Source organism: Ornithodoros turicata, chromosome 2 (assembly GCF_037126465.1).
Source record: "Ornithodoros turicata isolate Travis chromosome 2, ASM3712646v1, whole genome shotgun sequence".
Lineage (NCBI taxonomy): Eukaryota > Metazoa > Arthropoda > Arachnida > Ixodida > Argasidae > Ornithodoros > Ornithodoros turicata.
Genome location: NC_088202.1, coordinates 22,490,470 through 22,507,425, shown reverse-complemented (window position 1 = coordinate 22,507,425; position 16,956 = coordinate 22,490,470). Strand labels below are relative to the sequence as shown.

General features: G+C 45.1%; 2 protein-coding genes across 2 annotated transcripts; one reads left to right on the top strand and one right to left on the bottom strand.

Moving 5' to 3' along the window:
- Positions 1-6,799: 6,799 nt before the first annotated feature.
- LOC135383214 (uncharacterized) lies at positions 6,800-8,101 on the bottom strand. The gene is made up of 3 exons (XM_064612775.1): positions 8,054-8,101; positions 7,915-7,988; positions 6,800-7,152 (listed from the first exon to the last, which is right to left on the bottom strand). The coding sequence occupies exons 1-3, from the start codon at positions 8,055-8,057 to the stop codon at positions 6,862-6,864; spliced, it is 369 nt and encodes a 122-aa protein (XP_064468845.1). The 5' UTR covers positions 8,058-8,101; the 3' UTR covers positions 6,800-6,861.
- Positions 8,102-14,320: 6,219 nt separating this feature from the next.
- LOC135384410 (uncharacterized) lies at positions 14,321-16,137 on the top strand. Its single transcript, XM_064613612.1, has 2 exons — positions 14,321-14,448; positions 14,667-16,137. The coding sequence occupies exons 1-2, from the start codon at positions 14,321-14,323 to the stop codon at positions 16,135-16,137; spliced, it is 1,599 nt and encodes a 532-aa protein (XP_064469682.1).
- The last annotated feature ends 819 nt before the right edge of the window (positions 16,138-16,956 follow it).

Genomic DNA, 16,956 nt, shown 5'->3' with positions numbered 1-16,956 from the left:
ATGATATGTGAGCTCTACTGTTTCATCGAATGTATTCGTCCTCTGCTCTGCGGCCGTTCACAACAAGGAACTCAAGTACCTCCGTGACTTTGAGAGTTTTGCTGACGAGTTACGTGGGCCTCTAGCGATTCACCGCAACTTGTATTGGTTGTATCGCCGTCACCAATGGAAAGTGTCTGGTGGTTGCTGCAACCTGACAACAAAGGAAGTGCGTTGTGAAGTGCGACTGTGATGTTTGGAAGATGCGCCCTTCGTTGCTCGATTTGTTTGCAAGAATTATCTTAAAAGACTGGATGGTCTAATGTTTTGTTTTACTTTGTTTCAACTCATGTTCGTCGTCATCATTACTGTTATTATTCAAAGCAGCTTCACGCCTTCAGGCGATTCTGATTTACTCTGCATTTATTGTTGTACAGATGGCTGTATTTCCTTCTGTCGAAGGACTTGTTTGCCTAAGAATATGTTTCGTGCAAAAATGTATTTATGACCACGTCACGTATTCTCTATTCAATGTTGAGCACGTCGTCAATCTGAACATTTAGCATTGCCAACCGCCATGCCTACAGAGACTCAGCTGCAGCGTATTGTGTAAGAGTATTCTGCACATCGTATTTATTTCTGGTAACTGTTTGTCGTTTAACAAATTTACTGTTCAACCAGGTTTCCAATACCGTGTAATACATCCATAACCCTAAGACTGGGGGCACAATCTCACGACACCAGTTCGCCTGCTTCATTGCCGTCTTATATTATTGTGTTACATAAGCTTGAGGTCACTAGTTGAGGTAACTGGAAAGAAGCCCCCAGTACTCACATAGCATGCCCTATATTTTGCAATAAAAAAAACTACAAGTAAACTGCTTGTTGGTCTTCTAGAAGAAATCTACTTTCTTTGTGAAAGATCTGTTTCATTTGCTGCCGGGACAGAGTCCTCAGCTCTGCAGGCTCCTCCGAAGGTGTGGGCACTCTTGTATGTGCGTCAAGGACCGGGGCATCAGGCTCAAACAGCTGAAATGTTGACGTTTAGCTCAAATAGTACAATAACTAAGACCTAACATCTACATATACACATTATATGCGTCGCTTTTGCGCCAAAAACCTCAAATTATCATCATCATCACACATTATATGCTATACATGCATAATTTTTATTTTTAACAGAACACAGGATATGGTCTATTTTACACTGTCACACAGCTCATCTAACAACTGTATTGGCACCAGTGCTACCATCAAATATGGGCTGAAGTAACTGCACGGCCTTGCAGGATGCCCAAAGCAAGCTGAACCTGTTGAACACAGCAGTACACCACTGGTATGATAATGGTGGGTAAGGTTATTTTTGGTAATGTAAAACTAAGTGCAGAGTTGTAGGAGGAACCAAATCTAATGAGGACATAGTGCATAGGAGTACTTTAGGTTCCTTTAATTTAGAAGTGGCCTGCACAGCACTGGAGTTGTCCTGGCATGTTACGCTGATGAAAGACTTCAGCTGCCATACATATGGGCTTCCCTGATTTGAGAGAAGAAAATAACACAGTATACAACTCCAGTTCCGGTGAATGCAAATGATGTAATCTAACTGAGCAATGATTATAAGATAAGAAGTGTAAACAAGAAAATGTCCCCCTCACTATCATATTTGTGCACATGATAAAGCAAACTGTAAACCAAATAACAAAAAAGGTAAAACAAACTGTGAACAATATACAGAGCCCGAGTGGTAGGCAAGACACTGCATGAAAGAGGAATCTGGAAAGAGGGTGCACAGCATTTGTCTGCTCTGAATAGTGGGTTACAATGATCATGCTGTCTCACCTAAGGGGTTTCAGGCTCCGCCGAGGAAGTTACCTGAAAACATGAAAGCAGATGAGTGAAGAGAAAAGAACTGATACGTATGTTCGACATATTACATAAATATTATGTTGAAGTATGGTTTCTAAGATCACGCTAAACGAAGTGTACTTTTATCAACAGTGCACCACCTGAGTTTAGGGACTACATTAGGTAACTTATATTTTCTTTTTTTTTTAGAGCTTCTTTGTGCCGTAAGCGGCGGCCAGCTTCAGAGTCACGCAGATGAGAATTAACCCATTTACGCAATCCTGAAATCTATGATAGCATTTGAACCACACGGACTGAGAGACCTTTGTTAGCCCCAATAACGAAAAATACTCACACCTTTGCGCCGTTTAGGTGGATGTTCTTCCCCGGTGTGGACAGGTATTGTGATGGTGCCACACCTTGGTTTAGACGACACCCCTTAGCTCGTTATCCAGTACATTGAAGAGATTCAGCGTACTTTTCGTAAATTCTATCATGCAAATATCCGCTACAAACACGAGCTGTCGATGGCACCACACCGTCTTTCCACTCTGGCGGTCCGATTACTTCGTGGCATCAAAAGCTGTCCGTCTCGTCACTGGGCAGCATAAAACATTGAATACCAGGCGAATATTCACGTAAATTAGGGCAACCAACTATCCAACATCGTCTCGGCATGTCGACGAAAACCACAGGATGTGACTATGCGACTGCGATAGACTGCGACCATCGCGCGGAAGCTGCCGTCATGGAGATTTCCACTCCCGATGAGATGAACGCGTACGCGGGATCCTACGGCGCATGCTCCTGGCGGGATCCTTGGGCTCCACTGGGGTGACACAAACCCGCCATTGTTGTAACTACCCTCAAGCGGGTGCCTTTGGCAAAACTGCCATCTTGTCCTGGTCGCACGTCATAGAAAACGTCATTTTGAGGTCATGTGACTTTGTTTACATCTCGTTTTGCCGCTTACCGACATATCTCCGTCGTCATAAAGCCAAGAAATCAACATATTTTGCCAGCGTAAACAATGCGGTGCTTCTTCCGCAACATGGTAGCCCATTTGTCCTTAGTTGAGTACATCGTATTGGCTCGGTGAGTCTTAACGCGCGGTCGTCATCACATCTTTGGAAGTCGTAAACAGTACGAGGCCATATGTGAAGAATTGTGGGTTTTACTGTAAGATTATCGGATAAAAATAATTACCGTGATCGAAAGATATCCAAAACGTCGCGCAGAAACAGCACCGCATTGTTTACAAACGGTTTTGCCGCAGGTCACGGGCGCCGCCATCTTCAAGGTCACGTGTGCCTCGACGTTTGCTGTGACGTGCGACCAGCACCTGTCCAGGATGCATTGCGTTCGCGCAGCACGCTTTCGTCTACGGAGCAATCCATTGAGTGCCACCCCTGTGTTCGGCTCGGCAACACGTCACGATGACGTATTGCCGAGCTGGCCGTGGTCCCGTCAAGTTGCTCGCTGTGTCTCCGCTCGGCAGCTCGCCACGGCGCGGCGCCAGCTGTCCTCCCTTCGCCGCTCCTTTTAAATTCGCTCCCGAGTATACTGCGAGCATGATGAAGGTAAAATTCTGGTTCTAGACTCGGAAAAATGTTTTCTTTCTGATGAAAACGAGAAAAAATCATTTCATAGTCCCTTTAATAAACGTGTACATAGAAGGACATACCCCTTATTGTCATCATAGTTATTGACGGTTACACATTTGTGGTATTGCATTTGTACACATTTAGGTTTCAGTATACCTGGAACCTAGAGTCGGCTTACGACTCCCTTCCATGTCTTCCTGCCAACACAGCTTAAGCTTTTGTGGTCCGTTCTGTCTGAAAATAAAAGCTCGCAAACCTGTGTAGAAATGATGTATTTTTACAACTGAGGCTTTGTATGCAGTGCTCTACTTTATGAACTCAGTACGTATAAATATATTTGTACGTCTCCCTATTCTTCTTTATGCTATTTGCAAGGTCCAGTAATAGTTGAACAAAAAAGAAAATCGCACAGACACAATGAATAACTTTCATGATTACTTTCGTTTTTGAGGCTTCTGAATGATTAAAATTCCCCCGTTTCAGACCCATGTCATCATTACCATGGCACCCAGTCTTGTCGGTCAAGCATGCTACAACGCTAAAACGCTCGTTCAGGCATAAAACAAAATTTGAAGGACGATTATGGTAATTATTACGGCGGAAATGCGTTACCATTAGACGTATTCTCTTATGTATTTTTGCGTTTTATACGTTTTCTTATCATATGTTCCTTTGATGTGTTCTCTCATCACAGCTACACCATCACCAATACCACACACAACCACATCATCATTGCTTAGATTCACTTGCAAAGAGTTTGAACTACAAAAAAAGGGGGTTGTTACAGAGAGCATCATGAAAAGTTCACGAAATGTAAAGAAAGTGTGGTGTATAAAATTGTTCTGACATGTGGAAAAGTATATATTGGGCAGACTGCCAGATGTGTCAACACAAGACTGCGTGAGCACAAAAATACAAAGAATGCAGAAAACAGTTGTTTAGTAGAACATTTAAAGACATGCAATAATTGTACAGCCATGTATCAGAAAACTGAGATTTTAAGGAAATGTAGTGGTAGAGGAGCGTTACTGTTTGAGGATGCGAGGCAGATCGGGTTGTATGCTGATAAGTGTGTAAGTTCGTGTTCCGTGTATTACTCTAAGATACACCCATATCCGGAAAACTCGAGCTAAACTTCTGTCTGCGTGAAACGGCATGGCGCTGAAGTCGAGAGCAAGGTAATGGATTAATAAACATTTGTTGAAAGTTCAGTGCGTCCGTCCTGTTATGTTCTTAGTGTTTTTAGCATTGGTTTTAGCTATTTTATCACTTTCAGAACAAAAATACGTTCGATTGATCGTCCCTGGGAAAAGATTAAAAGAAAACAGAAAATGCAACCCAAGATAAGGGCAGTTCCGATAGAGTCACCCGATACATCTGTTTTTCTTTTGTTTCCAGAGGTTAAATCTCATCTTCGCCGCATGAGGCGGCACTGTGCTCGTTCACCCTCTCACATTGGTAGTGAAGGAAAGGCACCTCTCCGAAGATGCGCAATCAGCAACATAAAGAAAAAATGGCGTTCCTTCACTAATTTTTTGCGGCCGATCTATGGAACCGATTTTAGTTCTGAAAACGGCTCCCGTATCAGGTGACCGAAGGGACCAGATGTTCTCATAGCGACATCTTCGTAGCTTTTATGATTAAAAAGTTAATTATTGAAAGTTAATTAATACATTGCCTTAGGAGTTTGCTAATGCCCTCCTAATGAGTGCCCTTCAGCATATGCTATATTGCAATTGATTTCATCTCGGAAAAAGTGACATATATATTTTTAAAACATATGTTCGCATTTTGCTGGAACACCCTGTATATGCTGCAGTTCAGTAAGCCGCAGGTAGCAGCTCTTTGCAATAGCAAAGTGGTGCGGTTCTCAACAGAGTACGCTCTTGTCCCCTTCCTCCGGGAGGAGTTCCTGGTGCTAGAGTCACTAACAAAACTACGCTTCAGAGTATCGACAGTGAGGCAACACACTGTGCGTTCCTAAACAAACCCTGGGTAAGCTGTAGTCACGTGATCAGGTTGTACCACGTGATGGAATGAGTAACTCAGTTCGAGTACACTGTGAAAAAAAAAAAAAGGGTGGCGTGACGACTCCCTTAAAGGGACAGTCCGGGAAAACCGGAAGTTGATTTTTTCCAACTGCCACGGAAGCTTACATGCTGGGTGGAAAGTTTCAGCTCACAAAATGGCGTGGTTTTCGAGATATCGAATAAAAAATACTCCTCTGAAAACATCCGGTTTCGTTTTTCTCCCTCGCATACTCCTTGCCCCAAGGATCCTCTATGTACGTCAGCCGTCACGTGAGCATGACGTCCCCAATGGACAAAGTGGAGCGGGGGACTGCGCCGTTGCTGGGAATGCAGAGAGGTGTTTTTGTCTATGAGTGTACTGAACAGAAGGCTACGTCGTGATACCTGTGTTTACATTGACGCTACTCCGCATTTTAGTCTACATAACGCGTGATTGCTACTCAAAAACATCATAATGAACAAATGCTAGCACGCAACAATCAAGGCATGCGCAAGTCATGTGCGGCATTCCTCTTATGCACGTCACGCGAGAGCTCGTTGCGGCCTTTACTCGGGACCAATTGCCGCATAGAAAAAAGTCGATTATAAATCGTGCGATACGATTTCTTCTGAAATATTTTGCATAGTTGTTGTGAGGAGTATTAGAAATCATAAGGCGGTGTTTCCCAGACCTATGTTTTCGATCGGACTGTCACTTTAAGGGAGTAAATGGCATGTCCCAAGGGACACTCCCTTTTGGAGTAAAAGTTACACCCCCTAAGGGGAGTAACATGTTACTCCATTTGTGGGGTGTAACCATGACATCCATTGCAGTAGCTGTACCAACACCACCAAGGGGAGTCAGGCCAGCACCTGCAGACGATGTCCTGACGACCTCCTTCGGCATGGTCCAAAGGGAGTTCCCTTAATACCGGGTAAGGTACGAACACTGCCTCCTCTGTGGGAGCAGCAGTGACACTACACTATGGAACCCCATTAAGGCCGTGAAATGGAATAGCAGTAATGCCCACTAGAGGAGTTGATAAAATGCCCATGGGTGAGGTAACTGTCATGCTATGCAAGGGAATTTCATACAACCCACAGTGACAAATACGCTGGGAGTAATACCTATCAATGGAGTCAAGACAAGCCCTTATATGGAGCTATTCCAATGCCCTCTGCAGGCATCAGTGAAACTCCTCTCTCACCCTCCAGAAAAGGGGCGATTCTTACTTTCGCATAGGATATCAAGTACATTCCCGACAGGAGCTACCATGGCTACCAGATAATCATGTAAGGCAGGCGTGTTAAAGTGAATTCATGCAATAGAAATTGGGGCAGTCAGATGTGCACTATTCACACTGTTTATTTGTGGCAACAGCATTCGTAGCAGTCTTCCATTTAGCACAGAACGTGGAGAAGGTTTATTTGGTAGCCGTAAAGCCGATTTCATTTTCTAGCTTGGTTACCAGGAGTGATGCCGTGGATCCTCGCGCCAGCCCAAGGACATTTTCAAGAAATGTGAACACTTTCCTCAATCGCCGGGAGTAATGAATGTTATGAACCGAATACAGCGACAGCGCAAGTGCCACAGCTGCATTGAGGTTTGTAACATTCACCGAAAAGCTCTCGAGCCTAACTGTGATTGAGGAAGGTGCCCACAAAGCACCAGACACTTCCACGCAGGGGTGTGCAGGGTCAGCAGCTAAAGGGTCCTGCAACAAAACAGAATGCTCAGTTTCTTCACCAAAACATACATGTGTGTATCTGTGCATGCTTGCAGCACTGACACTATTACGTACAGCTATAAATACAAAAATAGAAGTCCATAGCTTTCTACGATTCCACAAAATTTTGCGGAGCAAGAAACCTCCAGTGGCATTGCTGAAGTCCATAGAACGAGTTCCCGCAGAATCGCATTGTTTCTCAGTTTGGGCAATACAGTGCCTGCCTGATACAACAAAGCTATGTTTTGATGCTGTCCTGCAAAGGCAAGTCAACAGGCAAAATTATGAAACGTTCAACTGCGCTATCGCCAGCAACGCATAATGCGAATAGGAGATGTTGGGCAGAGTGCTAGGGGCTCTAGCAAGAGACACCTATTGCAAGCACTTGATCCATGCAACTCTCTGATGGCCAATTGGCACAGACAAGCAGAAAAAAGAAATTGAACCAAGTTTCCCAGTTTGCACTCGGCGGTACTTATCTGCCGCTGAGTGTTGCACAGATGAAAGACTACAGGGATTGCATGTTTTGGCGACTTTTGTCCCAAAATGTATCCTAGAGTGGAAACTAGACCAATATTTGACTGCAATCTGCTTGTCAGACAAAATGGCAAACAAATTCCATTACATCTGAATTAGTAAACACCCTGATTTAGAAATCCAATAAAAAAAAAGAGTCAGTCCCTGAACCTACGGAAAATGTAGTACAAAGGTCAAACCACTCCTCCAGTAAAAGAGCAATAGTTTACTTACAACATGCACAATCTCAGTTGGCGATTCCTTCAACAGCAGAGGCAGCGCCATCCACACAGCAGCAGCTAGAGAGCCTGAAATCCAATCAGGTTAGACTTGCACCATCACAAAGCCCTCACAGTCAAGTCCAAATACTTACCCATGTCATCTGCATCTTGTAGATGGGTAGGAAGATCCAAGAGGTGCTTGCGGGCATGTTTCCGTTTAGACGCTGTGTGGATGATAGCCCTCCGGTATGCCTTGACGAATGTCGTCAAACTGCCACACACGTCCGATCCAGTCAACCGCTGAAACTCGTTGGAAATCTGCAAAAAGATGGATTAAGAAACCTGGATGAAGTGACGAAGCAGATAAACAGCAGTTTGAAGCCCTCTTGTACCAACTACTCCCATGCACATCCGAGGCCGAGGTTAACCATCCACCCCTCGGAATGAGTGAACATTCCGCTCGCCAATAGGGTGTCGATGCGCGGAAAGGTGACACCGGGCAGCGCGTTCCGTAAAATTTTGTCCAGTACTGTACGACTGGCTCCCATTTGATATTTAAATGGTTTGGTACCATAGGAATGCAGCATAATCAGATTTAAGAAAACACTTATCGATGGTTGGCACGCATTAGAAGCATAATCTACAGTGCATGCAGAACTATTAAGCTTTTACCATTACCAAGTTAACTTTTTACCATGTCATTAATGTTGCCCACACCTTTCAACTCATTACATTACATTACTCATTACATCTTGAATGCTTCTTAAACTGAAGTCTACTAGGGCACCAGTATTTATTTTATAAGCGAGGGTGTGCCTAAGGGCACTGACATCGCGTACCAGGCGGGTGGGCAGTATTATTGGGCAAGTTCTCTTCCTAAGGCAAAATGGGATAATTAAGACTCGGATCCTGAAGAGTCAGGAATTGCAAGAAGTGTTCGACGTGGATCGAGAATGCTTGAAATTGCTAACATATTGATGTGCGATCACAGAAGAATTTAATGTTAAGTTGCAGGTGGTCCGATATCCTCCAGTGCTACCACACCTACAACAAAACGTTGAATTGTTTTGTGATCACGCACCAATAGGTTGGCAATTTTAATCATTCTCCACCCCCTGAAGCACTTTTTAGAATTCTTGACTCTTCAATGTGAATTCAGTGTCTTTATTGATCAATTTTCCTGAGCGAGAGAAGCTGCCTAATAATTCGGCATGCCCTGATACACTATGTCGATGCCCTTACGCCACACCCTCACTCATTAAATAAATACCAGTGACTGATGCCGTTCAATCCAAGAACCATTTAAGTTTATGTAACTTAGAGTTGAAAGATGTGGTCAAAAAACCAGTTTGTCAAATTCTGCACACAATGTATATTTAGGCTGTTCATGGGCACCATAAAAATACAAATAAATAAATAAATAAATATTGTTGCATATACATGGCCAAGACCTTGATCAGACATTTTCATATTTGTCACCTGCTTCAAGCGAAACCGAATACTTCTGGGACAATCGAGCTTGAACCACTCCTAACCATTCGAACTTGCAGTGCCGCGTATAAATAAAACTGAACAGCTTTTAAACAATCAAGGAAGTGCTGCACATTGGCATATTACAACGTCAACTGGAACCGTTGCGCTTCACCCCGAACCTTTTCCCCTAATATAGGCACATCATGGCCACAAGAGGCAATATCACGAGAATAGATACCTTACAAAAATTTCGCTTGTGTGTTTCTGCTTGTGTCCATAGGCTTCCAGCATAAATTGATAACTTGGTTCTGAACGTTCCATTGCTCCTGGCAAAAACAAGTCACGGCGAGTATTCCACCCCCCCCCCCCCCAATTTACATCCCAAACTGATGTGGACAGCCTTCGTATGTAATAAATAAGGACGAGAATCGAAAAGCACACACTATGATGTACAAGCGTTTTGTTGCTTACCTCTGTTTCTAACGCCAAAGCAGGGTACTTAGAAAGCACATCAGCAACAGTGATCTTCATCACTATCCTTCTGCTCAATCAAGCGGCGCCTGGCAGCATGTGTTCTGCACATTGCATCTGTGATGCGATCCGGGTGCCTGTCCTCCGGACTCCTTCGCATTTCTCTGACCATGAAGAGGCGGTGGGCTGCTAAGGTGTCAGTGCCTTCTGACTGGTCTTCCAACGGAACCTTGGACAGTGAATTGAAAAACTTAATCTCATCAGGGGTGGATATAAATAGAAATGTACCGTTTGACGGATGCAGCTGCTTGTGGCTGAAGTGCTCTGGCCCTCCTCCTCCTGTCTCTTTCTCTTACCGTATTTTTCCCGCTGTACCTGCACCATCTGAATTCGCTTAACGACTTCCGTTGATTCTTCGTTCCGTTCTTTAACTGACGCCACCAGGAGTTCTGAGGAATAACAAGATATATATGAAACAAGAAAGGGATACGTTACAACTTATACGAAGTACAACTGTCCACTTAGTACATGTGTCACGTTATAACAAGTGTCTTTAATAAGTGCTAAGACACTTACAAATCCTGTGCGATTGACGTCACGCAGCGCCGGATAGAGATACACTGGCAGTCGTGCCGCTTCATAATACAAATTTCTTTTTGCTGGGTATCTGCGAGAAAAGGATGGTCACACCCCAAAGATGCAATAAAATCTCTACAGCAGCCATTTCCACTAATTTATGCAAATACAGTGTCAAAATGTGGAAGCTGTGTCTTGTCTGCATGAGGCTCATTATGTTTTAACAAAGGGCCAGCCACTTACAGAGAGTAGCGGCAGATATCCATGTGCAGCCATCTTATTATCTTCGTTCTCAGTTGATCCGGCAGTTCAGCGTGCTTTAAAGGGACCGAAAAGTGAATATAAACCTATCGAAACTTTATGTTCAGCGAAAAGCTCGAACCTTCAAAAGTTCAAATGTCAAAGAACTCCGCTGGAATCGCTGTAGTTTTTCTGTAATCGAATTTTCCATAATCGCATGTCCAGGGACCTAGTAGGAAACCGAGCAGTCTGTCAACAATGGCATGACCCCGCGCCATCTGTCGAGGACGCATGTAATACGCGCATTTCCGGGCGCTAATCCGGCGAAAACGAAAATGGCAGTGGGCATTTGTGACCGCTTTCTACGTCGAGAATGTCGAGCCTCTTGGACATAAGTGCGCTGGAATTCCGCATTCGAGAACTGTCACTCACACAGAACTGTTGTTCGTGCGTTAGCGTGCTGGAAAGTGTGTTCTTCGCAGCAGAAGATTCCTCGTCCAGAGATTAATCGGAGTCACATTCGTCCTCAGGAGTAGCTCTCCGTGCCGTGAACATGGACTGCTTTGTGAAATTTCCATGTATCAGAGAGAAGCACTTATGTAAGCCGAAACAAGCGCTGTTTTTTCGTCGTGCAGGTGTTCATGTGTGAAATGCAAAGCGACGGATACTACGGTGGATGCTACGGCTTTTGCTGCCGAGAGGTAGACAATGCGTGTGAAAAGCAGACAGACGATTGCATCAGAACTAACGAATATTTCGAAATACTGTGCCTTGACACCGAAGTACTGCCAGTGTCTTTTACATACATCCGAGAAACCGAAGAGCATGGCAACGTACACGGCAGCGCCATGTGGTATTTACGCGCTACTTGAACGGCAAACTGGACGGAAAACCCTTATTTCTGCAGGAAATTAGGTTTTACCACCCGTTGGCGATTCACAAGGATATGGGGTGCTCAGTGAAAATACAATAGAAAATACTCAACTGGATCTCGATCTGCGTCATGCATGCTATTAGGGATGCTTTCCCATCAGTGCGCTGACCTGTAGAGATGTTGTCAGCACATTTTCATTTCTTGTTTGCTGCAAGTTTTTCTCATTGCTTTTTCTTTGCTGTCACAGCATATTATAATTACTAGTTTGTACCTGGAGGGTTAAGTAACCTGTGGGCATAGATACTCATGTCTCACTTGTATATGTGAGGAGTAAGTAAGACAATTTTCATCAGTGTCATTCAGCTGAATTGTGTTGATAACATTTTAGTATACTTCTTAGTGACCACGTTTCCAAATGTCAACTAATAATTGAACCAAGATTGGGATTTAACACTTAATTAACTCTGTTTTGCTAAACGGAGTACTTGTAACTGATTCATTATCACGTCGCCAACTAACATTCGTAAAGAAGCACTTGAGGGCTGACTTCAACTATTATTAACCCTTGATCTGGGTTCCAAGTTAACAATGCACCATTGGTGTGCATAGTACTCCAAAATGGCTAAATAATTTATTGCATAAGTTCTCTGTTACTGTAATTGAGATGTACTTTTGTAAAGTACTTTTGACAGCCCTGCAAATTGAAACTGGCTTCAGTGTACACTACAAATGCATCGTAACATTTAATTGAAATATAATATAAGAGCAGAAGCAACGTTTTGTCCCAATTCAAACTATATCTTTCTTTTTTATTGTCCAGGGATTTAGGAAATAGAGTAGGACTTCCTGCCCTCTGATGTTTTGACGTACTTGAACGTACAGTTGTAAAACCTACAACAAAATAAACAAGAGAAGTATAAACAGTTTCGTCTTTCCCTTTTGAATTTAACAAGCTAGTTATATTTTACCATTTGTTCACTTTTGAATTCTCTGTTGGTGAAAAGATTACAGGAAAAATGATGCTGCAGATCAAACAATGACCTGTCATCTTGATGAAGATCAGAACATTTCTTCAGGCATGCTAAGTGAGACAAAAGAAATGTACAATGAAGGTTGTACAAAAACAGCAAATCTCCGTCGACTAAAACTTTATACATGTGGATGTTACCACATCGTGTAGTTTCCACCCAAAAGTAGGACTAGGCAAGGTTGTTTGGAAGGTTGTTGGCATGTTGATGTGCTATACCGTTAGAGCACATCAATATAGATGAGGGGCAAACACAGTAGACAGCGTAATGGCTGCAAACTCAAGTGAAGATTTATTCAACAGAATAAGAAACCGAAAGCATGAGCAAAGAAAGGCAGTGCCCATGCAGTGTATGGTGAACCATATTCATTTCTGAGAAGGTAGGATCGGAAGAGCAATAAAGAGAAATGACAGTTGCGTCCGAGATAGGGGAACTCTACAAATTTTGGGACCAATATGATGTGGTAACCTTGCATGGCTCACTGCAGCTCTGACACACATTGAACAATTCCAGTAGTTGCGGCTTCAAAGACAATCAACGTTTGCTGTTGCACTGGGTATTCAAGTGTAGAGGATGCATCTCTAGAAAATTATTTGGTGTTCCTCAGTCATAAAGTCATAACTCCATCTCAACAGGAACTATTCTCGTACCCTTCAAACAAGCTAGTAGTTCTCATCGGTTTCTTCTCCTCTTGTTGACGTCATACTAATGTTCTGCACCTGTCCAAAGACTAAAAAAAAATGTCACAAAGTCTGCAAAACGTAACAAATCTAGTGCTTCCATCTGTGGACTTTGCATACCTGCTTTCAGTTATTTCTGTCATGTCAACTTGAGTGCCTGGATCACACATACGAAGCAGTCTTACGCCACTTCAACACTGGAAGGCCCCTAAAATTAAATTTGTTGATGTTGACAAAGTTGAGTACGGGACAAGTAGGATACCATAAGTTAAATGGAATACGTCGTCGCTATATTATAACTTATACGTGTGTGACGCCTGTACATACCTAAGACGTTGTGTTGAACTCGTCACCTCGGTGAAGCAAAATCACTGGGTACTGAGCATCAGTGTGCTTCGGACGTCTTCGCAATTCGCCTTCTACGGCATCTTCGTAGTCATCGGCAGCAAAATGAGCTCAGCACATACCACACGACTGCTACATCTAATAACCGAGTGCTTTGAACCACATTCGTTTTCGCGCACTCTCCTGTTGAATCTTGTGGTAGAAACGCTTGCCGCCGATGGTGAACGAACATGATTTTTGCGTCCCCGAACACCAAAACCACACCACTCATAAGTAGGTCTCTCGAATAACTGACACAACAACCACGAACATGTCATTCACTTCTCTTCACGCGACCAACACGACCGCCCACGACGTAAACAATAAACGCGATAACACAGACGACCTTGCAGATGGCGCAGCGGATCGTAGCTCGTAGCGGCGAAGTAGCTGAATGCTTTTTAACGTAAAAGCTATGGAAGTGAGCGTCATTTTTAAAATAGTGTTTTGCTGTAAGATAATGTGCGCCAGCTTCGTTCTCTACAAAATTAGCTCTCACGTGGTAAGGGTTGACCAATCCCTGGGAGCCCTGGACCTGAAACCCAAGTTGCTCTTTTTCGCCGTTCGCTGGCAGCACCGTTCATGTTCCGGCAATCTTCAAAATATTTATACGTAAAAAATATGCCGAATTGAGAAGTAATGCTTTCTGTGTCTTATCAAACAACGATGTTGTGCACGACAGTGGGGAAAAATATGGGGGTTATTTTTCACTTTTCGGTCCCTTTAAGCCCTGAAGCTGCTGCTGCAGATCGAGTGGGGACGTTGGAAGTGGATATTCCCCCGGAACTGCAGGGCAAGGACCATCAGCCCTGGAAAAGAAAGTAACTGTTCAAAGCATTCATGTCACAGTGCTGGGTAGCACATGAAAAGCAATGCACGATTGAAAACTGATACCGCATAAGTAGGGCCACGCATTTTCTAGCAAGGCATCCGCCATGGCATTTACTCGGCGGCCCATCACCAGCTACCCTCTCCATGTTGCCGGAACCCCGCTTCAATTTGTGACGCACTGCAAGTAACTTGGCGTGATCATTGACAGACAGCTCTCGTGGTCTAAGCACATAAAGAACCTCTCCGTCAAGACGAGCAGATCAGTGAACGTCCTACGGCGCATCTCCGGAGCGTCTTGGGGCCCCACCTGTCGCGATCTTCGCCAAATTCACAGCTCCCTCGTGCTCGGCTTCCTGCGGTACAGCATCCCAGTGCTGCACGGCCTGCGCACGACTCACGAGCGGGAACTCCTGAACATTCAGTCTCGCAGCCTTCGCGCATGCCTGGGCTTACCCAAGACAACGGAAACTTATTCGGTACTTGCAGAGACAAGGGAACCACTTGTTACCACCCTGCGAGATAGAGAGACCCTCCGCATTTACACGCGGCTAATGAGTCGGCACCCTTTCCACTACCTTAGGATCATCGACCACGACAGCCCCGCGTCTGCCTTTGGTAGCGCAGTGCGCCGTCTGAAGGGTGTTGTCCCACCTCCCACATCCCACGTATCGTATGCTACCCCAACGTGGGCTCTCGACCCACCTCCCATATGTACATTTATCCATGGCTTCGGGAAAAAAAGCGACACGCCAGCGCCTGTAGCACATCAACTTGCCCTGGAACACCTAGCCTCGCTGCACCACGGAAGGCAGACCGCCTATACTGATGGGTCTGTGATACCTGGTGGAGCAGCTGCAGCCTTTTATGTGCCCCATGAAGATTTTGAGAAAGCGTCCAAGCTCCCCAACGAGACGTCCTCCACGGAAGCAGAGCTATTCGCAATCAATATGGCCCTTCAGCACATCTCGTCCTCGCCACCTGCAGAGTGGACGATCCTCACCGACAGCAAGCCAGCCCTGGAGATCCTGAATTCTCACGCCACCAAAATCATCAGCGACCTCCAAACGGCTATCATCGCCGCATGCGACTCTCTTTGCGCCTCTGGCCACGGTGTGCGGCTACAGTGGGTTCCCAGCCACACAGGCCTCCATGGGAACTCCCGAGCGGACGCCGCCGCGAGGCGTGCCCACCAAGACGTCGGCCCGCCAGCTAGTATGCCGCTCACATCGTCCGCCTGCCTTATAAAGATCCGCGAGTGGTGTGCCTCCGAAATGCGTCGCTCTGTCGAAGACGCTGTAAGCTCCAATGCGTATATCCAGTCCATTGACCCGGCAACGCAATTCGCCCCTTACCAGCAGCTCGTCCGCGCAGAAGAAGCGCTGCTGCATCGGCTCCGACTCAACGTCGCATATACACCGCAATACTTGTGCAGGGTCGGAAAGCGTCGCTCAGCTAGCTGCGCTACCTGTGGCGCAGTAGCAGACGTCGAGCACTTCCTACTAACCTGCTCGGAGCACTCTGCAGCCCGCGCTGTCCTCGCCAATCGCCTCCGACGCCTGGGACGCGGCTCGCTCTCACTGGCCGTGCTTCTCGGCCCCGTCGCACGCCAACAGCAGGGAGCCGTTACAAGGGCTATCCTGCGATACCTACAGGACACCCAGCTGAGTGTTACGCTGTAAACTGAGAACCGCGGCCCTGGGCGCTCGCCCCCACTGAGAAGAAGCCGGCCGTTTTTCACTTTCGTTTTTCTTTTTTTTTTGGCTCCACCAGGGCGTAGCAAGCCGACATAGGTCTGGCTGACCTCTCCTTGCGTGGACGCCACCTCCTGTTTATTAAACTTATATATACGCCCCCCCCCCCCACACACACATATTTGCGGGACATCTTTCCCCCAAATTCAGGTTGCAAGTATAAGGTTTTATAGCAGTGTGGTCGAATTCGTGTAAATTAAGGTTCCAAAAACTACATACAGTGAAGATCACCGGTAAGAAATGGGCCTTATTCGGTTGCGAGTCATATGTTAAATTGTTCCACTGAACGTTACTGTCAGCGAGCATATCCCTGAATATAAAGGTTAAGGCCTAATGATCCCAAAGTCAATCTTGAGTAGCACAGCATTCAGTTTTACGCTTTCCTTCGTTTTATCAAACCAAACAAATTTTTAAAGCATTTACTAATACTGAAGTAGACAGAAAATACCGCGTGTGAAAAAGCCCCTAAAGAACTGTGTTGCGGGGAAAATCAGGTTTAACCCTACGATTTCTGGCAATATACATAACGTGGGGAACAGTCTCATGCCAGGGAATACGATGAAACGAGCCAGTTGCAACAGCATGCGCCAATATGTCAAGGGACAGCGTGCCACGTGCTAAACACCCTTCAATGCCGACAAGCTACAAACACAGAGCCCCGTCCAGAGATTGCAGAAAGCATACAACGAGACAACAAGTGGACATAAGTCGCACATGATATACATAACGTAGAGAACGACTACATAC

What these genes read in the sequence shown, in the direction of transcription:
- LOC135383214 (XM_064612775.1), bottom strand. An exon ending in CAACTGAGATTGTGCATGTT is followed by an intron (nt 7,153 to 7,914) that starts GTAAGTAAACTA and finishes GTTTTGTTGCAG; the next exon opens with GACCCTTTAGCTGCTGACCC.
- LOC135384410 (XM_064613612.1), top strand. Translation starts at nt 14,321, where the DNA reads ATGGGGGTTATTTTTCACTTTTCGGTCCCTTTAAGCCCTGAAGCTGCT. An exon ending in CATCAGCCCTGGAAAAGAAA is followed by an intron (nt 14,449 to 14,666) that starts GTAACTGTTCAA and finishes GATCATTGACAG; the next exon opens with ACAGCTCTCGTGGTCTAAGC.